Consider the following 24,871-nt stretch of genomic DNA (forward strand, 5'->3'; position numbering starts at 1 on the left):
GGAGTGACCAGGATGGACATCAGGTTATAAGGTCTGGTGAAAAGGCTGAGATGGTTTGGACATGTGAAGAGGAGAGACTGTGGATAGACTGGACAAATGATGCTGAAAATGAAGTTACTATCTGGGAAGAGAAAAGAAAGACCACACAGGAGTTTTATGTTTGTAGGAGGACATGCAGATTGTTGGTGTGACAGAAGAGGATGAAAGCAAACGATCCACTGTAGCGATCAGCCGCAGGAAGTTAAAGAAGAGGAGTGTGTCATCCGTGTCATCATATTTTTTTCAATTCAATTCAATTTTATTTATATAGCGCCAAATCAGAACAGCAGTCGCCTCAAGGCGCTTTATATTGTACAGTAGATACAGAGAAAAACCCAACAATCATATGACCCCCTATGAGCAAGCACTTCTGTATCTTTTGAACAACATTTGGTTTAGCTCTGTATGTTAGGTGTTGCACTGGAGGGTCACATCTATGACTCCTGTTTGCTGCTAGATTCAATGAATTATTTTTCTTTCATTTGAATCTGTTGCCATTAAAATCACATGAAGAAGAAGTTAGCAAAAATCAAGAGCAAATTTTAAGCTGATTTTAGCCTAAACAGCTTTACAACTTTTATAAATCTAATTATGGGAAAACATTTCTCAGTGGGTTTTCATCAGCATTCAGAATGGATGAAAGTGCTGCTAGTTTTGGTCACTATACAGACATATTGTTTATGAGGGGAAACCTGATGTCAGCTGAGACTGAGGTCACTTGGATGACCAATGAAGTATTTCTCCCACTGAAAAGGCCACGCCCAGAAAAACCGAAAACAACTTTCTACGATTCCCTTACGTGGATGATTGAGCATGCATCAAGAGGTTCAGAATGGAGTGTTAAAACATGAGTTTGACAAAACGTGAGTTTCTGTGTGACAAATTTTAGCTTGCCACAAGCACTGGAGATCTTACCTAACTAATGTATCTGTACATTCAATACAGCAGGTTTATACTTAAATTCCTCCACTTGGGAACGAAATTGCAGTTAGTTTTACAAATTCCTCCTTTGAGCAATCAGAAGGAGGTTTGTAGTGCAGCACCCTCTCCAGTACTTTACGACAGCCAGCAACAACTTGCTGACTGGTTGGGGAGTACACCTTTTCCCTAGCAACTGGAGGCTGTCAGAGAGGTCTCCAACTGATCTCCAGGCCTGCATGATAACCATTTGATATGCAAACAGCAAGCTGTGCTTTTAGGAGCTTCCTTTGATTGCTGTGGGATTTCATAGCTCTGTTCAGAGGAAAACCTTGAGGGATCTGATGGTATTTGGATAACAACTAATCCTCTTCTCCAGAGTGGACTTAATACTGAAGGCAAGATATAGTTAACACCAAATACAGATATAGACACTGAACAAATGCACAATACATGCATGAATGAATGAATGAATGCAGTACCATAAATGCATAAAATGATGCATAAATGGAGGGGGGGGGGGGGTTCTCTTGACAAGATTACCTGCCTGTAAAAATTCAGTATTTCTTGATTCAGTCTCAGTTGCCTTAGTCTAAGAAATTGTTCTTTTTTGTGTCAACAAATGAGTAATATTGCTGAATCATTTGTTTTAATTGTGTGGTACCAGCTATTCTGAAAGATGTCTCATTTAGGGACAAAATACACATGTTGAAATATTCATATGCAGGCTGTCTGATATCCAGAGGGTAAAACAACCAAAAAAGTTACTTCCAGTGTAGTGCTTAGTAGAAAAGGCATAATAATGGTGCAGATAATAATGTTGTATATGATAAGTGGATATTGAGAGCTTTAGAAGGACCCCTTGGGCTTTAAAAAGCCGATGAGACGACTTAGTGGCGGCAGCAGCTTTGCCTGTGCGATTGCAAAGGCCAAGCAAGGCAGTTAATCAGCTCTCAGGGTAACATCAGTAAGCACAGTGGCCACAATAGATTAAATCGAGTAGCTGAGAGACCCCTCGATTCCCGATGAACTCAGCACATCTCCAACACACAGTCTCCAGAGAGAGAACCCTCTGGTGGATTGCAGACCAATACATTTTCCTCGCTAAACAGATGAGAACACAATGCAGATGTTTTTGCCAGACTGCAACAGGTTAAAATCCAGTGTGGACATCGCTAAAACATGAGTCATGATTACAAGCTTCTCTGCAACATAGCAGTTGCATCTCAGTTTAACAAAACTTCTCTGTGTCTGTGACTTAGTCATCGGAGTGTGACAGCAACACAGTTTGAACACCAAGTCACCTGATCTTATCTTAACTACACAGCATTGCATTTGGTGCAATGGCGGAAGACGTTCTCAAACCAGTAGCAAAACTACAATTTTAAATAACTCGTTTTAAAGTAAAAATGCTGCAATCTAAACCTGAAGTAAAACTATTATCAGCAAACATACAGTATACAATTATTACAGAAAAGGACTTTGTCAGTGTTCTATTATTTACTGTCCTGTTTGCTGTATGATAAATGATTCCTCTTGTGTACCATTAATAATATATTTTAGCTGTAACGTAACTACTATTCTAAGACAGACACAGTAGTGGACATTTCCCCCGAACTAGAGTGAAGTTAAAGTAGAAAGAAGCATAAAATAATTTTTGAATTGTACTTCAGCATGCGTCCATTGCAACACTGGCTATAAAGGATATCATTTTAAGTGATGATTTGTCGAAAGAATATCCATCCAGGGTTGCTGGAGCTTGGGCGAAAGCTGGGGTGCACCTTGGACAGATCACCAGTCGCAGGGCTAACAATGAGAGACAGACAAGCACACACTCTCACATCAACAGCTACCACCAATTTAAAATAATGAACTAACTTGCATGTCCTTGGGCTTTGGTAGAAAGCTGCAGTAGACCCAGGAAAATACCCAGCCAGGTGGCAGGATTGAACCAGGAACCTTATAGCTTTGAACTGTTAGTTTTAAACTACTGTGTTACTCTATGTAATTACTTCATTTATTATAAATGATCACATACAGCTGTCAGTTACAATGTAGCGGGATAAACTTGAAGTACTTCTAGGTTTCTTGCCACGCTTGCGGAATCCTTGTTTACTTGCAGGTGTAAGTTTGTGCTTATCCTCTACATGTTGGTGAACTTCAGTGTTTAGTTGTTTGCATGCATATGTGTGTATTCACTGCGCGTGTTTGTGTCGAAGCCTTGGTCTGATGACATTATCAGAGCTGGTAATCTGCTCTGTAATTGCCTGCTGCTGACACGGCAGAGAGGCTGATATGGCTGCAGAATAAACAGAGTGTTAACAAGTAGAGGGAGCTCGTCTCCACTTGATCCGCGCAGCTCAGCGTGAAATTTGGACCGGACAAATCGGGGAGAGAGAAAAACAGAGGCGAGGAATGAGAGATGCATAAAATATGGAGGCAGGATGGAGAAAGGCGAGGAGGATGTGTAGGGAATGAACATAGACAAGAGGTGGTGCTGTTGTAACAGTGGCATTATTTGGCAAAATATAACCTGTTTTTTAAAATAGTGAATTATGCTATCTCTACAAACAACGGGCAGCTAGTCCTCAAAGCCAGATTGAAGAATCAAATAACGTCCGGTGTCAACAAATACACAACACAGAGCAACGTTCTAGAGTCAGCTGCAGAATACAAAATCAGCTGAAAGGTGTCGATTGAGATACTAGTTTTTTTCTCCTTGCAAGCAAAGAAAGTTTGTTTAGAGTGTTAGTGTTCCACATGGAGATGCACTGTGCATCTTTGAGGTTTAACTAACATGTTTCCTCTGTGTTCATTTCATTTGCTTCACCAGAACATCTTTTCAAAGTTGATTTTTAAACCCACATTAATTACATCCTCTTCTGCTTGTTTAGCGCAATCAGTCAGAGGGATCATGTGAAACCACTGCAGCACAGCAAGTCACACGTTGCGCGTGGGTAGAGACCTCCACACATCAATCAATCCACAGAAGCTCAGACTGGTGCCTTTACAGAGGCAGAAACTGCTACTCTGATATTTCCTGTCAAAATGTTAGCCGCTGCATGATATTAAAAACTATTTTAAGAATGCTCAAGAGTCATGAAAACCGAAGCAGTCAAAATTATATCAGTGATCCGGGACTCTGCAGGATATCGAAGATGCCAACTATCAGTAAAGCTGGCCAGTAGCTGATCCAGAACCAGAACATCTTTCTAATAAGTCTTAGAAATAATTGTTTTCATACATAAAAGCGGGAAATTAGTGTACTGGTTCAAACATTTGCCTAACAAATGAAAGATTCATTTCAGTCCCGGGGGGAGACACGTATCCCTTTGAGGTTGCGTCGGGAAGGGGTTGTGCAAAACACGCAGAGCTACCTGCTGTGGTGACCCCCTTTGAATAAGGGAAGAGCTGAATGTAGCTTATGTAAAAACATGAAATTTCTTTTTTATTTAAAACAGGAAGATCCAGCCTGCATTGAGTTTTACGTAGCCTAGTTTTAATTTAAAAGGAAATGAAAAAGACAGAAAGACTGCCCGGTGACCCTAATTTTTCAGTTCAGTTTTACCCTTATAAAAATATAAATGATATTCAGATAGAAAATGACAGTTTAAATCAGTTGAAATCACTACCTTTTAAACCTCTCACCTACCAAGTTAATACAGCTAAAGAAAACAAGAAAATAAAGACAGAAGTAGATGTACGAATGAGCCACAGAAAGAAGATGTTAAAGAAAACATTTGAAGGATTGAAGGGAAAGATCCAGAGACAGATAGGGAAAGGCCACAAAGAGATGATAAGGCGGTAATAGCGAGAGGAACAAGACTCTTGTTAATATAAAAAAAACGTCCCAAGCAAAATGCGGCATATGTGCCGATTAGGAGCATCTCTGGTGTGTCCCGAGGCAGACTGTCTGGGGCTTTGTGGGCTCTCCCAAGCAGCCGTTATCTAGAGATGCAGATTAAACCAAATATGGAACCTAACAACTAATCAATTCCTCTTACAAATGTTTAAAGAAACAGTTAGGCTTTTTGGGGACATCCCCATATTTAGTGTTTTCTACCAAGTGAGTACCACTTTAGTCATTACTGTACCTATATTAGCAGAAAGAGTGGAATCAGAGAGGAGAAGCTGGCTTTGTTGTATTCACGGTTAACAGAACTCACCTACCAGCATCTCTAATCACCATATGATATGCTCTGATATGATGTAAGATGGATTACACGCAATAAATGGGATGATGGGAGAACACAAAACTCTTCCTCGTTTGTCGTAAACCAGACCACCATCAGCAGCCTGCTGCATGTCATTTAAACACAGTGTTGTGTATGGTAGGGTGTGCCAATCTTCTTGGCAATGATTGTATTTGTTTACAGTAATCACTATAATATCTCAAAATTAATGTGTCGACGATTTGTTTATGTCAAAACGTTACTCATAGCGGCATTAATTACCGCAGCAAGATTAAAAACATGACTTTTCATCCATGAAAGACCTCCATCAGGATGCTCAAGTGAAATCATCCAGCATTCAGTTAAATTATCAGTTCATTCAGTCTAGCAGCGTTGCCTGAGAAGATGAAGCATGGTGTGTGCTCAGCATTTTGACTCCTTCCGATTCCACACCGTCAGAAACATGGATACAGCATAACAAGATGATGGACGCGTTACACAGCCTGCATATTGAAAGATAATAAAGGCAGCTGAAGCATCCGTCTTTGTCATCTTGTTTCTCTCACAGGCTGACAATTGTGTGCGTGTGTTTGGTGCAAGCTGAGTAGCGGTGCAGACCGGAGACGGCGGCCACTCAGCTGCAATCCTGAACCATTATTATTTAACGAATCACTCTGAGCTGCAGGAAACACTCAGATTGTCTGCTGAGATTCCTGTGCACCACGTTTTCTCTCACAGTCGCTTTGTGTGTCTGTCTGTGTGGATGTGATGTGCAGTACGGGTGTCGATATCTTCACAAATGCAAATGTGTGCCTTATCAAGACTGATGACTTGTGCTCAGTACAGTAGATAATGTCTCTTCATGATTGGACGATTGCAGGAAACAGATGAACATCACTCAACCCTCCTTCCTTCCCTCTATGTCCACATCTTCAGCCTTCCACCTATCCTTTTTTGTCCTATCTGATCGCATTTCTGTGTATGTGTGTGCGTTGAACAGATTTTGCCAATACAGTGATGTCACAGCTCTGTCATAGTCGCATACAGTCACAAAAGTTTCACATTAAATCACATAAAAGTTAAGTTTGAAGGTGATTGGCCACTTTACACCCTTGTCTCACATTCTTCTAGCCCTCTATATAAGGTATCTGTACCTGTTTCTGATATGTTCAACTGCAGGTGTAGTCTGAGGTTTTATTGCCTGAGCATGTCGCTATATGGTCTCTAGCTTACATCCTGCAGATAGTCTTTTTTTATCTGTTTGAACAGTGTGGTTGATGAAACCTAATTATTTTCCTGATCTCCAATGGCACCATGAGACTGAAAAAATTGGTGAGGTTTTTGCAACAACGATAACATGGATTGCACATATTCTCCTTAAGATGACTTGTAATAGCTTAGTTCTCTAAAGGAGCTCTGAATTGTCTGAAAATACCCGTGAAGTCCAAGCAAAGTCGTAGAAAAAACTTGTGCAACGCAAACTGGAGACTGGGATTGCCTACATTTAAAGTAAAAGTCAGCCGACACATTTTAAAAGATGCAACTTTTTGCATTAGAAACAAGCGGTCTCTGTTTCTGATTTGTCGCACTTTTTCCAGTTTCGCTACCACTCAGAGAGCAACTGACGAGTATTTGTAGACAAGTCGGCATGAGTCATGCAAGCTACAGGTGACCACAGCAATCTTAAGCAGGTTTTGTGCCTCACAGTTTGGGAATACACATTTTTCCATGGCAACCAGTGGTTGCCAGGTGGTCACTGTGTGTATGGGGCTTTAGCAATCGATTTTCCAGCAACTGCTATGAAACACATTTTTCCCTTCACGACTGGTGGTTGCCATGTTGTTTGTTAGCCTGTGTGACTGGGACCTTATTCACTTGAACCATGACTGTCACACATGCGAAATGCAGACAAGTTAACATCACATCCAACTGTATGCTCCAGCTTTTCCTTTAAGCTGTGATCTCTTTCTTATTAAGAATCTGCAATCCCTTCTTTGCTCCATAGCCTGTTCTTGCAGCTTCTTTCTCCATTTCCATCCATCTTTCTGTATATAGATCAATAGTGCTCATTCTGTACCTCTTCTATCCATCAGACAACTCATGCATCACTCATCCTAGCTCTGTTAGTACCTTTATCCATCCTTTCAGTCCCCGCAAGCATCCATCTGTCCTCCTGTCCATTAGTTCATTCGCTGAGATTCCCATTTTTTCTTTCATATTCCTTATATTAGTTGTCCTTGTTTTGGCTGTGGCCTACGTATTCTTTCCTCCACTCCTTATCCTTTTTTCAACCTCACATCTTTGGTTGCTCTGTAAATTCTTGCCCTCTCATTTCTGCCAATCCCTCCATTAAACTACTCACTAAATTATTATTCTTCCTTGCATCCAGCAGATTGTTCATCTTTGATCCCATCTTTTTATCCATCCACCCACTCCTTTCATTCCACTCAATAATCCCTGTCTTTCTTTTCCTCATCATATCTACTACTCCCTTCATCTGTCTATCCGTATGTAGCAGCTCCTGCCAGTGTTCATCCATCCATCCCTTCAGATTCTATCCTTTAATACCCCTAGCTTCCTCAATTTCTTTTTCCATCCCTGCTTCCACTGCTACTCTCCTTTTTCCACCAATCGCTCATTTCTATTCTTTTGTTATTGCCTCATAAATCTATTTAGCCATCTCCCATACTTTGCTTGTGCACGCACAAAATTCTCCTTCATTTTGTATCTCTTTCCCCCATCCATACGTACATACATCCACTCCTTCATGTATTCACATACAACACTCCCAGCACAGCCACTTTGTCCTTGGCAACCAGAGTAGCCCCGGTATGTCAAATGATGATTCTTCCGTAATGAGCTAAAGAGAGAAACGGCGCCCCATTAGTGTCGTATTGATGCTGGTCTCAGAGTCCAGATGTGTGCGACATCAAGAGGAGGACTCACTCTTTTGTAGCCGGACAGATCTGATGAGGCAGAGCACACAAAAGAGCATGCTGATGATGGCAATTAAACAGAGACACAGATACCCTAGCCCTCCACTTACACAGTCACTGTCTACACACACACACAAGCACACTCCTCCACCTCTACAATTACATCTCTTAGGTTAATCTTCCCTATCGCAGTTGTATTCCTGGCAAAGTGACAGCACTCTGGCCTGTGAGTGCAGTCAGTGCTGCCAGCCCACTGCCTTTAAAACACTCCTGTTTATGTGTCTGATAATAGAGTTGTGAGTTTGTTTTCTCCCTTTTTGGCATGACTGTGGGTGCACACGCTGATGGTTGTGCTGAAAATGGCTCAGAAATTATCCACCGAAAGTGAAAAATGATACGGGATAGAGGCTTCCTACACACGTTGACATTCTGGGCATTTTGTTCTTAAGGTAAGGGAGCATTTGCACAAATAAACAGCAATTTGTTGCATCAGAGTCCAGTATTTTGTCAATCTGTCTAAACCCCCCGAGCTCATACTTCATGAGGGCTTTATGGTCCCTAAGAACATGCATGTCACTATAGCCTTTCATTCACTGGAGGCCCCAGTTATGTCTACATGCACATAGCTCATTTTATGTATTTTTATAACCAACTAATAAAAAGAGACCAACTTAGTAATGATCTCTGTGTGCATGTTAGCCACAAATGAACAGTGACCCTTGCAATCAAAACATGGCTCTTCTGCATTTATAAAACATAAATTTATGTAACGAAAAGTGGAACATTTAGATGCAGCTAACTTCCTCGTACCATTCCAGATCGCATTATCAGCATCATTATGAACAAAATAATGAGCAAAAGCACTTCTTTCCTACCTGGAAACATTTATTTATTTATTATGGGGTCTTTATCTTACAATATAAAACACCTTGAGGCGACTATTGTTGTCATTTGGTGCTATATAAATAAATTTGAAGGGATTTGAATTGAATTTTTGTTCACCAAGGACAACATTTGTACTTTGTAGATATCATTCTGGTGTTCAAAAGAGTTATTGATGAATTAATACATGCTAGAGATTTTAAGAAGCCCACTTTAACAATATGTAGTTGTTTTAGTGTATTTTCTGCACCTGAATGTGTGAATGCTAGATGCTCCCTTCTCGTTTTTTTTTTTTTTTTTAAATGTCATCCTATTATTACTTAGTGTGGTGTGGACACTCCACCACATTTGGCTTAAGATCAACACAGCTCGGCTACCACTAATGATAATGAAGCAAGTCACCCATAGCAATTAATGCACTTAGCTTCTAATCATGATTAACTGTGGACTGTATTTGATTTAGGGAGTTGATAAGGTGCCTCTGAACACAAACAGGTTAATTAGTATCATGTCTCAGTGAAAAAGGTTTCAGTAAGCAGCTGGTCCATTCATGTTGGATGTAGACAGCTTAGTTTCTTCCTGCCCATCATCTGATTCCTTTTTTAAGTCATGTGAAAATTTGTTTGTTTAAGGAGAATTTGACCGTGAAGATGTCAAAAGGTAGAGCTGTCACCGTGAACCTCTAGAGGCTGAAAGCCATAGGGAGGCTTTTCTCCTCGCTTTTCATTCACTAATGGCATAATTTGTCATGCAATTATCTTTCTTGCCAAATTACTTTACAAACCCCCAGTTTCTTTCTTTATGATTTCATTTTTGTTATGGTTTAAACTTTGCCGAGGGCATCTGAGTGTGTCAGTGATCCGCAGCTACGGGATGCAGATAAACAACCAGGAAAAGTCAAATCAAAACGTGGGGAAAGGGAAGTGATGTTTCTGAGCAGCTGCGAGAGACATTTTCATCATCGTGTTACAGAATACCACATCTGACTAAGAATATTTCAGCAAGTGCACAAGTGCCTGCTCGCTTATTCTAGGTGAACATATACTGCAGAAGTGTATGTTTTTTTTAATCACAGCCTCGTGGTCCTGTGACATTTTTTGATCGTCCCAAAAAGAGATTTAAATACAGATATTTGCTCATAGTTTCAAGTATGTTATTATGAAAATACCCAATAACAATGTGGGCAGTTGAGTATAATTGGCTCCATATTTTGGATTATGATTAGCTTGTTCACAAAGGTGAAAATTTAGCAGCTGAAAAACCACAGATTGTTCTCAGCAGTGCGTGGTGACCACAAACAGCTAGGTAGAAATTAATGAATGCTGATGCTGATGCACACATGTGTATTACAAGACAATTATTTGTCATTGCTGAGGGGCCAAGCACCAATTAATGCAGGTTTAAACTGAAAATGACTAAAATCTTTAAATTCAGGGAATTTTCATGAGCTGCTTGTGTTTAGTTATGAATCTCTGCAGAATTTAAAAGCAGCGTGCAGGCTTTCGTGACACAATCTTTAAAACACTCATTGGGTTTTTAGGCCGGCTGGCAGCTATTCATGACAGGTTGATGCAGGTTTTGTTGTTGTTGTTTCACGGCCCACACCCCCTAACAGAAGCTGCCAAATAAATTCTTGTCATCCTCCCCTCCACCATATTGACAGTAGTGAATCTAGCTTTTACATAATACAGTATTTATAGAAGTGTTACCTTTCACGATTTGCAGATGTCCACAGCAAATGCACTTTTGTAATGGATGCACATATTAACGTGTTTCAGGGGTTAGTATTTACTGTACTATTTCTGTTTAATAAAGGGCTTGTAGGGGAGGATGTGTCATATTTAGTAGTTTAGGAGATTAGTGTTCTTGTTAAATATGTGTTCATGTGAAACTGCCATCTCTTTACTCTCAGTTATCTGACCAAAGCTGAGAGTAAAAAACATTTAAAAAAAGGGGGGAAAAAAGGAAAACTTTCAACAGCTTTGTTGATTTCTAACAGCTTCCCCCCTAATGAACATAATAAATGCTTGTAAAAAGCTACAAAGTGCCATAATCCTTCCTCCTCATCAGCCAATCGAACGTTCGGTTGCACCTCGGGGTCAATACAAAGTAATTCTCCGAGGCCATCATATTTCTCTCCTTCTTATTAACCTTTTTTTTTCTTACTTGTTTCTTTGTTGCATTTTCATTGCTCATTGCATTTTCTGTTTTTTCCATGCCTTCCTCCCTCCCCTCTTCTTCCTCCTCCCTCTCTCCTCTCCATCAACAGCCCTGTTGTTAGCGGATGGTAAGTTGTCCGTTCCTTCTCTATCTCCACAAGAATCTCCACTAACATCACCTCTTGTGCGTGCTGTGGTCTTAACATGAGGCCTTAAAGATCTGAAATCCAAATCACAACAATTTCTTTGTCACCATCAAAGATGTTGAGTCTGAACTGATACTTTGAGAGGTTTGGTATAAATAAACTGCATGCCCACGCTCGTGTCCTCTTCTCTTGTCATTGTTACAAACAATACATGGCTCCTTTGAAGCGCTCTTCTTCACTTAATGATGGTTTTGCATGCTAATCAGAGGATTATTAATCACAAATCCATAAATTATGTTCTCTAGTCAAGAGCAAGGTACAAACAGTTGATAACAATTAAGATAAAAACCTACAGTCCTGAAATTAGAAATTTAATTACCTCTTTGTGGTTCTGTTATTATTATATTTCCCATCCTTGTCAAGCAAATTGTGTCATGTAGTGGTGCAGCACTGTGCCAAGGAATGGCTGGATAATCAAATTTTAAACATGAGCAAAAGAAATGCTGTCAGGACTTGAGGGTACACACTGTCTTGGATGTGTAATTGATTTAGCTTAAAAGTGTGTGTTTGTGTGTGTGTGTGTGTGTGTGTGTGCAGGCACTCATGCACTGGTATATTATGCATGCCCGCGTGTGTGCACTTGCAAACGCGCCCTCCTATCAAGGGGACTTGCCTGTGATCGTTAATGGCAATGTTAATATTTAATGGTAAGCATGTTGTCAGCAAAGAGCAGCAGGGCTAACTCTGGAGTCGTATAAAAGATGACAGGGTCTCTGCACCAGGTGGCTCACTGGGGGTGTCATACGCAGAGTAGGATGAGAGGCCTTTGGATGCACAAGGGCTCCTTCCTGATAGAGCTGAACAGCACAGGACTGATGTTATGGGACTTGATGGAATGTACTTAGGAGCTCAGTAAAGCATTGCTGCTTCTTTACAAAGCAAAGGCACGCAGGCAGACATGGACTGGACGCAAATTCATCAGAGCTTCCACATTACAGTTGAAGGGGACCTGTCACGGTCATTTCCATCTCCATGTTTATTGCTCTTTCAGCTTTACTTGCAAAACTTTTCATTTATCTTATACTGGGACCTGGTGGAGCCCCTCAGTTTATCCTCTGCTTCAGTCAAGCTCTCTTAGCTACTGATTCTTTAAACCAACTGTCCTTCAAAAACTGGAAAGTGCAGTCATGTGAAGGTTTTCAAAAAACTCCATGCACTCATGTGAAAAACAATAAAGTACACCCCCATGATTAAGTATCTTTCAGAACCACCTTTAGCATCAGTAACTGGAAGTAATGGTTTCTGGCATAACTTTATCAGTCGCTCATGTTGTGGAGGAATTTTGACCCATTCTTCTTTACAAGATTCCTTCAGTTCATTGAGGTTTCCCGGCATTCATTTAGGTACAGCTCTCTTAAGGTCTCACGACAGCATTTCAGCCAGATTTAGGTCTGGACTGGGCCCTTGCAGCAGCTTGATTCATTTCTTTTTGAGCCATTCTGTTTGTGCTTGGGATCTTTGTCCTGTTACTTTCAGCCCAGCTTTAGCTGTCAGACAGACCGCCTCATATCCGACTCTGGAATACCTCAGTATACAGAGGAGTTCATGGTTGATTCAGGTTGATTCAGGTTGATTCAGTGACTGTAAGGTGTTCAGGACCTGCGGCTGAAAGGCAATCCCAAACACTCACACATCCACCACCATGCCTTAGTAGGAGGTGTTTGTGCTGATAAGCTGTGTTTGGTTTTCATCAAACGTGGTGCTGTCCATATTGTCCAAATATCTCCACATTAGTTTTGTCATACGCAGCTTTGCAATCCTAAGCTGTGCTGTCATGGTCTTTTTAGAAGGAAGAGGCACCCTCCTTCCAAATAAGCCATACTTGTTCAGCCTTTTTCTGATTGTGGTTTCATGAACTTTAACATTTTACATACTAAGTGAGACTTGTAGAATCTGAGATGTCGATCTTGGGTTTTTTCTCTGAGCATTGCAGGGTCTGACTTTGGGTTTGATATCGAAGTGAATTTGCTAGAAAATTTGTGACATTGCTTTAACACACACCTGAAGACCAGCAAACTGATTTTATAGAGGTGGTCACTAATGATCAGTTATTCAAGTGCATTTGATTATTTTATATTTACCCCCTCAATTCCTGTTTAAGCAGCAAGGGTGTACTTGTATGTTCTTTTTCTCATGGCTGCATTAAGAGCATATACTGTATTAAGCATATCCACTATCACTGTCATCACACAGAGACAGGAGTAGGAAAACAATGTGTCAGATAAAGTTTTGTTTTTAGCTTTTATCTCTCAATTACTTGCACTTCTGTGGAACTTCAGCCATGTTTGTAGCATCCACCAGTGGAATAGTGTGTGGATAACAGAAAATACAGCAAGGCATAAGAATAGATACTTCTAAAAGCGTCCTACTAGACTTTGTTGTTAGAGCGCTGTAGCTTGAGCTGTCAAATCCTTAAAAGTTCATTATTCCTCCTAAGGTTGATAAAATAATTCTAACTTAAGACCCACTCATTTTCGTGAACTTTCTTCGATATCAAGCTGTCTTCGTCGGTGTGTGGATCTACTCTGTTGTCACTGAGATGAATCTGCTGACCTTTTCCCAACTGTAAAAATCATATCAGCCACTGAATTTGCAGACCAACAACATTCATCTCACTGACAACTGAACAAGCTCTACTCTGCCATGTAAAGATCATGTAATATCATTTAAAGCCAGTATGTGGACACTGAGCAGGGAATGCCCTTTCTCACCTCTCATATCAAGTAGCTACATGCAGAGTTATAGTGTATCAGGTTTATTATGCTGAGCTTTTGAGACTTGTGTCTCTGAAATACAAGAAATACTGAGTGCTAAAGCCAGAAATAAACCGAATAGGTCTATAAAGCAGTCAGCTTAAGTGAGACTGAAGGCTCACCAAAGCTACAATGTTTTTGGAGATGGAGGAATTTACAGTAAATACCTATAAGACTAACAAGAAAGCATGACAGATTTCCTGATGAAGTGCTGACTTATAGTATGAAATTTGCTGTAAAGTCCAGCACAAGTGGATAAAAACAGAATCATTAAAAGCAAAATGGAAAATGTTTACACCCAATATTTGCCTGGGTTGAGTTTTTGCTGTGATCGATAAAGAATGCGTTTGTCTAACCTTTACACAACTAAGTTGGCTCACCACCAAATGCAATGCAGAGAGACTTTTCATGCTTTGCCACAATGACTGTTTTAGTTTTTCACAGATGTGACTTGAACACCGCACATAAAAAGTGTTTTCTGAGCATAATATGAAAGCTCCAAATAAAGCAACCTTCTGATCTTTTGTTTGTGCGCTCCAAAGTGCAACACCACACGATGCTCAGCTGTGCGTCTGCTTATTCTGATTGTCATCTTTCTCACTTTGATTCCTTTGTCTTTTGCTCCCTCCTGCACCGTCTGCTCAGATGTACCAGACAGGAAGCTGACTTCTGACGAGGAGGAAGCCAAGCGCATCGCGGAGATGGGGAAGCCGGTGCTGGGAGAACACTCCAAGCTAGAAGTCATTATTGAGGAATCGTACGAGTTTAAGGTGGGAAAGGTTACTCTTCGAACAAGGTGAAGATAGCTTCACGTGTTTGGTTGTTGTAGTAAGAGAGAGATCATACTAACTTATCCAGCTGCGACCTTGCATAAAAGAACAGCCACATATTTCTAATTTCAGCTCCTCTTCCGAGGCTTCCCATCCCACATAGATTTATTTCTGGAGGTGATTTGCTTTTAATGCATCCTCTGCCCTCCAAATATACCCTCCATGTTTGTTTCTGGTGTGTGTGTGTTTTTATCATGCTTTAAACGGGTTTTTGTCATCAGGGATTGGAAAGCACTGCCATCATGTGGTGAAGCTCGTGTATTTTTCTTCAGGAGGCTCCATGGATGCAGAGTATAAACTCTGGGGCTAAATAATGGATGGATTTGATTTGTGTTTTGGTGTCGTGTCATGCAGAGCACAGTGGATAAGCTTATCAAGAAGACCAACCTGGCTCTGGTGGTGGGAACAAACTCCTGGAGAGAGCAGTTCATGGAGGCCATTACAGTCAGTGCAGGTAATGTAATCCGCTCTGAGCAGGCTGTAAACCCAAACTTTACTTCAGTGTGAGATGTTATATGTGACTATGTATGACAATAAAGGCAAAAGGTATGTTTTCCAAAATGCAAAGCCAAGCCATTTATCTTTTATCTGTTTTTCTGTGTAATTATTTAACATAAAGAAAGAGACTAATCAGGCGAAGACTCTGGCAGCACTGTTTGCTTTGCCACAGTCTTCAGTCTAAAAATATAGACGCCACTATTCGTTTGCAAAAACTCATATCGGTGAAAGCAAAGCTCTTGAATAATGTCTTGTACATAACACATACCTCATCTATCACGTCAAGCCACAACAGTGAGCGCCACGAAGGCCTTGGTTTGTCACTTTGCTGCTGAAATATTAAATCCTGCAATGCTCTTTATTTTTTCATGATCCACCACTGGCTGAAAAATGCATGCAGTTCACGTAGTCTGACACTTTGAGTCCTGACAGTGTCCCTGCCTTTCTGCTAAGTTTCCTTTGAGGCGCCGAGACACAGAGAGTACCCTGTTCCTTCACCTGAGGAGGGTAACCATGGACATTTTCAGCTGCTGAGATGAAACTTTTATCCGAATGCGCTCGTAAGGAGCATTCTCTGGCCACTTGGCCATCCTGCAAATCAAAAGGGCTGCGTTCATCCCCTGAAAATCCCTCTTATGTTACCCCAGAGTTTCTGCAAGGGCAGCTGATTTACAGTATTATGTGCACTGCTTTTTTAATATGCTGGAGTTTACATCCACATCACTGTTAACTGGGTAACACTTCTGACACGCTCACTAAACAAGGGAAAACATCAAATCTAGTTGCCCACATCACAGTGTGATTGAAACATGTCATTCAAACCAGAGACCGTAACGTAAATACATTTCGAGCGTAAATCTGAAACCTTCTCAAAACCTGCCTAGAATTACTTCGTAGTTTGGTTTAGGGAGAGTTCTAATATTTAACGTAGTTTTAAATTTTTTTAACAATATTGTTGCAATAGGTTTTTGTTGATCTGTAATCATCAGTCATCCATCCTGGTTAGCTTTACGTCTGAAATTTGTTCCCTTCCCACCAGTTTTCTGCACTACCTGTGTTAGTAGTTTGCATTTGCTTGACCTCCGTTATCACCCCGGAATATTAAAATTTAGATTTGTAATTGCTCCTGTTGTCCTTTTGCCCTTTTCAACTTCAGCAGGTTGTCTTTATGTCTAAGTGTCCAAATGTATTAAGTTTCTTCCATGTGATTAGTTATGTAAACAGCTGTGCAGACAGACAGACAGATAGATGGTTCTCACTGTCTCACACTGAGAAATAAGTTGAGATGTCATTTTAAGTAAATGTTGTTCTCTTCTTTCCCCTCTGTCATCCCTTATCTACTTACTTTATGGATCCTTTATCTCACCCCTTTTTCCCCAACCCTTGGTTCTTTATCCTCTTCGCTCTCTCTCTACTTTCTGCTTCATCATCTGTCATCCTTCTCTCTGTGTCATACTCCCCTTTGCTTCTTCATCTTCTGTCTCTCTCTTCTTCATTGCTCCCTGTCCCCTCACTTAATATTTACCTCTCCTGCTTCACGGCCCTCTCTTTATCTTTGTCCAAATATGCTGCTATTTTTCCATCCTCTCCTCTTCTCTCCGCTCCTTCCTGTCATCCTATATTCCCCCTCCGTCTCCCCCCGCTCGGCTCCACTTCTGCCCAGGAGATGAGGACGAGGACGACACAGGGGAAGAACGGCTTCCTTCCTGTTTTGACTACGTCATGCACTTCCTGACCGTCTTCTGGAAGGTTCTGTTTGCTTGTGTTCCTCCCACGGACTACCTGAACGGCTGGGCATGTTTCACCATCTCTATCATTATAATCGGCCTGCTCACGGCCGTCATCGGCGACCTGGCATCTCACTTCGGCTGCACTATTGGCCTAAAGGACTCAGTCACTGCTGTGGTTTTTGTGGCACTCGGCACCTCAGTCCCAGGTGAGTTCAAGAGTAGCAGAAGGAACTGTTTTTGAAAAGCACGTGTCATTTTCAATACACAAATGTTTATTACATACAAATCTGGGCTCTGAAATTGTGTTCATTATTTGTTATGTCGCTTGATGGATATGTGGTTCATATTTTTGTTATGAAAATTGTGACTTCATGGGCACAAACAGTAAACATGCTTTGTCATCAAGATTGCTGATCTTATTTACTCCAAAATGACATTTTCCACCCTGACAGGAACAATAAGTCACCAAAAACTCTGACTCCATCAGCATTTTCTGCTATTAAAGGTCCTATATGTGGCACTAATAAGATATATAGATATATAGATATATAGATATAAATATTTTTAAAACAACCAAGGCTGGCTCACAGAGGAACCTTTCACAATTTTCACATTGTGGGAAACATAATTTCCATTTTTGAAAATATCAACTGCTATTCTATAAGAATCTAGATGACAGTTAAACAAGGCTCAGAAATCTTCATCGAAATCAGATGCTTTGATTTGTTACATGAAGTTATTAACAAGGTTTACTTTGTCCTTTTTTGCCTTTTTTGAAGAGTTACAAAGTCTGCTTTAAGAGGTTGAAAGAGTTGCGGTGGAGTAAGTCAGAAGTTTGTCAGACAGGACTTAAGGTTTAGGAAAAGATCATGGTTTGGGTTTAAATACACTCTTTTGCAGCCTTAACTCCGCAAACTGAAAAGTAACACTTACCGACTGTGTCATTACCCAGGACGCCTTATGTATAATCAGGAAATCCCGGCAGCTTTGAGAGGGTGTTTCTTTTGTGTGTTTTGCTGTTATTGTCATTACTTTTGGGCCTTCGGTTTATGCTTGGATGTCCTTAAAAAGCTGACTTCATGTAGTTCTGTCCATCAAACCTAATGTTACCAGTACTGAGTCAAAGCAATTAAGATTAGCTTTGTTAAGACTCTTTTAACTCTTTTATTCTCATATATGTACTGCTCTAGAAAATGCATAAATTAAATGCCATAAAATGCTTTTATTTTTTCTGCGCTTATTTGAAGCTGTTGCTGTGATCAACACTGTAGCCTCACACTGTGGAGTTTGCATGTTCTCCTTGTTATTGTGTGACTTTGCCACAGCTTCCTCCCACAGTCCAAAATAAACAACGTGCATCTCAGGTTAATTAGTAATTCAAAGTGCAAATAGATAAAATTCTTAAGTCCATAGAAAATGTGCTGTATGAATTTATATGTGAAAAGGATCAAATTTGTAGAGCTTTGTATCGAGCTTCAAAAGGTTTGTAAGATTAGAAAAGGGCTATGAAAATGCCTTTCCATTACCATAAATGAATGAGGAGAGAGCATTAACTCTAAAGCCTATTCATTGTCCTGTGCTCATTCTCATTTCTTTATTTATCTTACACTGAGCCTTAGTGCAGCCCCTCAGTTCAGCTTCTGTCTAGAATAAGTAGTTTTAGCTCCCTCCTCCTTCCTATTAAGGCAGCCTTCTTCTGATTGGCTGCCCCTCCAAAACCTCTGAAAAGACTAAACAACGTGTGAATGACTCATAGCCAGAACTGCGAGGATATTGCACTGATTGTTATCATATGCAGTAGGAATAACTTGGTGTACAGTGTACTTACCTTCCTCTTTACTTCATTAATCTGCTGCCCACCACACATGAACCTTTATCAGCACAAGTAGCTTGTGTTTTTCCTGATGTGGCTTTTTACTGACATAAATGCCATCCTTGCTCTTGCAGAACTGGCCTGTAGGTTTGTATTTGTGGTTCTTTTACTGTCTCTTGCATACAGTGTCTTTACTTGTGGTGGGGTCACATGTACTCATGGATTAATCAAAATTTCACATAAAAGTTAGAATATAATGAAACTTGTCTTGAAAAGTTTGACTTTCTGCTCATTTATTCAAAATACTGATGAATATAGCAAACAGATATACCTGTATAAGTATATTTAGCACTGTTTGCCATTTGTGTTCGTTTCTATTGCTTGCTTTATTAAATACACTTTAAATTCAGCTGTTTTCACCATCACAGATTTTGTGATTTATCCACAACATTTAAAATAATTAAACCAAATTAAAATATTCATGACAGATGGTTTCTCTCTACAGACACCTTTGCCAGTAAAGTAGCAGCAGTCCAGGACACCTACGCAGACGCCTCCATTGGGAATGTGACTGGCAGCAACGCAGTCAATGTCTTCCTGGGAATCGGCATGGCCTGGTCAGTTGCGGCCATATACTGGCACATGAAAGGGAAGCCGTTTGTGGTGGAGGCCGGCTCGCTGGCCTTTTCTGTCACTCTCTTCACCATCTTCGCCTTCCTGGCCATCTCGGTGCTGCTTTACCGGCGCCGGGCCCACATCGGAGGAGAACTGGGCGGGCCCCGGGGACACAGACTGGCCACGTCAGCCTTCCTTTTCAGCCTCTGGTTTCTTTACATTCTCTTCTCCAGTCTGGAGGCCTACTGTCATATAGAGGGCTTCTAAACAAACAAAAAAAGACTCCGGTGTGACACAATACAAACATACAGGGGTTTAAAGTACAACTTTAGAGGTAAAAGAGTGAATTCTCACTGTGGAATTTAGGTCAATCTTGTATGGAAAGGACAGGAGAGGGTTTTCCTTTACACCTCCCTACTCCTCTCCCTCTCTCAACCCCTTCTGTAAGGATGCTTGGAGGTGTGTATCCTGCCCTCTAGTGCCGACAGGCCTGGCTGATAAAGGAGCGACCCTGAGCCTGTGTGAGTGTGCTTACAGTTGGGATTGGGATACCACCGAGTACAGAAGATGGTGATGCCAATAGGTGGTCCTGCATTCCACTGGAAGAGACTGCAGTCTTATATCTGGAGAGGGTTGAGTTAATCAGAGGTCTATATTTTTCTCAACATCTGACGAGAATGACTTTTTTTAAAAAACAAAAAAGTATTTTGGGGATAAAAATGCAAAAAATAAACGAAACAAAAAACGAACACACAAGGACACAAAGAGGAATCAAAGAACTATTTTCAGATCTATGGAGTAACAAATGATTATAGTGAAAATGGGAATATGTTGTTGAGTGACAGTGGGATGGATTCATAGTATTTATTTTTATTTGCATAGTTTCCTAAGGAGCACTGCAGAGTTGTCAGAAGTTACACGAAGAGGAAAATGAGCAGCGACAGCGGCCGTTCATACTGGCAGACGAGTCACCATTCAAACAGGAGGGGAAGAGGTGGACGCCGTGAACATGGTCAAACTGCCCTGAACATTACTTCCGTACTCTAAACGTATCTATATATAATATATTTCCATATTTTCTGTATATTTTGAATATTTGTTTAAATGTGGTCACCTTCTGCTCTAACAACAGAGGATTGCTGTGGCTAAGTGGGAGGGGAGGGTGGGGGATAAACTATATAATGGAACGATGTCTTCACATTTCTAAGAGTTATGTATCTTGCCTAGGTAAAAGTATGACATTGTATTTTATTTATTTACTGATATCTTGGTCTCACTCAAGTTTTCACCTTTTCGATCAGAAATCTGAAAATAGGAAAAAAACAAAAACGTGTTGCTGCAGAGATAAATTCAGAGGTATTTTTGTACTTTTCCTTCCATGCACTTTGCTGTATAGTTCGACTTCTGGAGAATTCTACTTGTACATGTGCAAAAGGCCAATAAAAAGGTGTCGTCATGGACTGAACAGAGTGCCTGTGGAGGGAAAGGCGTTTGCTGCAGCTGCCCACAACCACCAGCTCTTTGCTCTGCTGAAGAACACGAGCGTTTCCTCCTTATATGGTGCATGAGCTTTTATTTATTTATCTATTTTTTTTAAAGCTGCATTAATTGATTGGAATCATGGAACTAAGGGCTTGCCAGGAGCACATACCCACTGAATTTGGCTAAGATGCCTTTATCTCTCTTTCAGTTATCTGTACAGTCACAGAAAGCTTTCTCCTATGGATTGGTTGTCCCCTTAGCTTTTTAGCTATACCAGATGCCCTTCATTCACCATCACATGGTTATGTTAAAAAAGGTCCTTCAAAGTTAATAGGTTTTGTGGGGTTTCATGGATTTTTTACGTGGCATTTTGGTTAAAGCAGAAAATTTTAAAGCATAAGTTTAGAAAAGACTATTATTAGGGTTAAAATCCATCCATGTCAACCGTGTCATTTAGAGCAGAGGTGTCAAACTAAAGATTGGAGGTCAGAATGGGCTACGATGTAAAATGAGTTTGACATCCCTGCTTTAGACCCTTCAAGCATTCAAACTACATATATTTACAGAGGTCTACAGACACCCTGGAAATTACCTTAACTAATCAAAAACAAAGTCTAATATTTAGAGTGGAACATTTAAGTACCTATCCTGCCCTGCTGGCCAGTTCATGCATGGACTTGACCATCTTTTATACAGTCTATGGCTTGAAGGCTGAAATAATAAAGTATGTGATACGCTTTAGAGTTTTCACTTTCTTTGAATTATCGTTGAATATTTAAAGGAAAAATTTGTTTACCTGACATGTGCAGAAGGCTTGCTTCATTTCCGACTTATTGCAGGCATTTAGCACAAATGTTTAGTTACTAAAACTAATAAATGCTTCATTCATTTCAATACACTTTCCAATTTATTTCATAGTTAAGAAATGGTCATTAGTGCAGCTTTAAAGTAATGAAATGTTTCTTCGCCGAAGTCTATAAATGTTTCCTTTCTTAGAATTATTATTACTGTATTAGTTTTGTATGTATTGCATAACTTTGGCCTCCTTTTGCTGTAGTCATTATGTAAAGAGCAAGTGTCAGCGGTGCTCCGTTTGGAGTGAAACTGCTCACCATCGAGAGCTGTTGGTGTGGGCGTGAGAGCAGCAGGTAGCTCCAGGTTGAATTTGAAAGTAGCCCGATATTAATAACGAACTACGTTTAACACATGACTGGTGCTTTGTTTTTAGAACAAGAGTTAAAAAATACAGAAACTCCCCAAAGTGTCAGAAAACATGTTTATTGAATAATTTGCAAAAAAGTGTATGTGGGAATTGATTCTTGGCTAATTTTAAAATCACCCAAGAGATTACCAAAGAGGAGGTGGGATGCAACATCTGTTTTAAAATATATAAAAAAATATATTGAAAAAAAAAAGTTTTTTAGAGTAGGTGACAGTAAATGGCAGTGACACTGTATTTCCACAAGGGGGATGTCAATCTCCAGTCCCTGTGGTTGTTCCTTCTTTAATTTCTCAGCACTCTTTCCTCCTCCTCTTCCTCAGTGTTCTTCCTTTGTGGTGAGCAGTGTTGTAAATACGTCTCGTGGCTGAATCGGATGCTCTTTTCCTGGCCCTGGACCACACATGCTCACCTCACGCTATCTCTCTTTCTCTCACACTATCTCTCTCTTACATATAAACACACACACATATATTCAATGAAGAGCGATGGGTCCACTGCTGCACAATAGGGAGGACAGTTGGAGGGGCTTGCTGTCCCAATTCAGATGCAACACAAAACAGATTATGTACATAACTTTCAGTGTATGTTTACATAGACACAGTTTAGGTGTCCTGGGGGGTAAAAAGCATGACAATACAACTCTCACATCTCATCTACAGGTTATCTGCAGTCGCTTCGTCTGAGCCAGTGGAAGTGTGAAGCTTTTATTTCTTTTTTTCTTCTTTTCTTTTTTTTTAAGTCACAGAGGGTCACTTTGTTATCTGTCCCTTTGTAAAAATCCTGCAACAGGAAATATTTTGGTCCTCAGTTGAGCAGGTATTCATGAACAAAAGGAAGTGCCAGTGTTCTTCATTTTATCTCTGCCTTTAGTGGCTGTTTATATTGTTTATTTGGTTGTGTTTTTGGTTTTATCTGCCAGGACTTGTTGAGTTGAAACGTTGGCCAGTGTGTGTTTGTGTGCTGTGCATGTTGCCGTGCCGAAGCCAGGCTGCGCATCCTCTTCACACCCGTGTGGACAGATGATGTGCACACTGATGATGATGCTGTTGGTCGTCACAGGGACGCGACTCAAAATTGGTTCTGTCATTTTGTCGTATAAATACATGTCTTAATTCTGTAAAAGATTTTTTTTTTTTTAAACATCATCATACAAATCACTTCTGAAAGCACCAGTCTCTTTTTTTTCTTCTCAGTCTATAGGATGGCATTGAAATATCACCGTGCAGTAACTGGACTAGTGGTTGATGATGTTGTAAGACACTGTGGAAGGTTTCATTGATGAGGTGAATACTGTTCTTTTAACTTTGTTTTTGTGTAACAGAAAAGGGGCACATTTTAATGGATGGGTATGTTTTCCTGGCCTGCAATGAGATGTCAAAAATAAAAAAGCAAATTTCCAAAGTGTTTTGAGATTAAACAGTTTTGTTCTTTTTTTCTGTGAAATAAAAAAATGCTTTCTGGTTGATATGCAAACATTGGTTTCACTCATTTAAATCAACCCTGACCGTTTTAAATATAAATTTGCATCACCAGGAATCCAGCAACAAACCAAATGATTTCATTAGAATTCTGATAAGATTTCAAGCCTCTTGTGTTAAGTTGGGTATGACAACACAAGAAATCTCAGTACATATCATGTAACTGCAGCTTTAAAGCATATTTGGAGTATTAGGTTGTTTAGCCACACCTCAAATTGCCTGCTGTGTATGGTTTCATGTTTATCCTGATGCAGTTAAAGAAACCAAGAGCCGGCAGCAGAGGAACTGCTTTGTTAGCATTTTTCTAAACCTCAGAATCTTCCGAATTTATATTTGACACTTCTTAAAGTCAGCACTGAGGAAACACAACCATAAGCAGATAAGAAGCAACTTCTAACAAGGATTATTGTTAATATCTGTATATTACTCTGGCTTTTTTTTTTTTTTTTTTGGGAGAACATTAGATCAAAGCCTCCTTGAGAATCTAAAACTCTTTTTCCCTTTTATTTTCTTTGTATCATTCTTAGTTAAATAAATCCATCATTTTCTTTCACACTCACAAAATAAATGAAGTCTTTGTTTGCTGCTTAATAAAAATAAGCCTGTTAGATAAGCTGCATAATATTTTTCTTCAACAAAATCAAAAGATGGAAGCTCATTTGTGCCAAAGGAGGAAAAAAAGGATGCAGATGAATTTTAACATTATTTAGGCTATTTTTATTACTTAACATTTCCAGCTATTAACTCATATTGTTAATTTTGTGAGGTCAGATTTTGAGTTTTAGACTCATGCTTTTGACTCTATTGTTCTTATAGGTTAATTTTAACCTGCTTTTGACATGTTAAGTAAAAAAAATAGAAACTGAATAATGCTGTTTATTTTTTCAATGTTTTTTCTTATGTTTGGGTGTTGGGCTTCCATCATGTCAATCATCGTGTTCTCACATTATTTACTTATATCCATACTGCATCCATACAAATACAGGATGCAAACTAAATCTGCAAGCAGCTTCTTATAAAACGTGCCAGGAAGTGGACTGAAGTGATAGTGGACTCTTGTTTCCTTTTGTTCACTCATGGTTTCCATTCAAGCTGAGAAAATAAGTAGATCACTTTATTGCATCTCCACTATGGAGAA

The 24,871-nt window shown here is 40.0% G+C and overlaps 1 protein-coding gene across 3 annotated transcripts in view; it reads left to right on the forward strand.

The window, feature by feature from the left end:
- Positions 1-20,687, forward strand: part of slc8a3 (solute carrier family 8 member 3) — a 127,210-nt gene extending 106,523 nt beyond the window's left edge. For 2 of the 3 annotated variants that reach the window (XM_039602910.1, XM_039602911.1), the window contains 4 exons: positions 14,711-14,835; positions 15,250-15,349; positions 17,060-17,329; positions 19,442-20,687. In XM_039602910.1, coding sequence (XP_039458844.1) covers positions 14,711-14,835; positions 15,250-15,349; positions 17,060-17,329; positions 19,442-19,818 — 872 coding nt within the window. In that variant the 3' untranslated portion in view covers positions 19,819-20,687. Of the gene's footprint in view, positions 1-11,216; positions 11,235-14,710; positions 14,836-15,249; positions 15,350-17,059; positions 17,330-19,441 lie in introns of all 3 variants that reach the window. The other variant, XM_039602909.1, reaches the window with a different exon arrangement.
- The last annotated feature ends 4,184 nt before the right edge of the window (positions 20,688-24,871 follow it).

Source organism: Oreochromis aureus, linkage group 19 (genome assembly GCF_013358895.1).
Source record: "Oreochromis aureus strain Israel breed Guangdong linkage group 19, ZZ_aureus, whole genome shotgun sequence".
Lineage (NCBI taxonomy): Eukaryota > Metazoa > Chordata > Actinopteri > Cichliformes > Cichlidae > Oreochromis > Oreochromis aureus.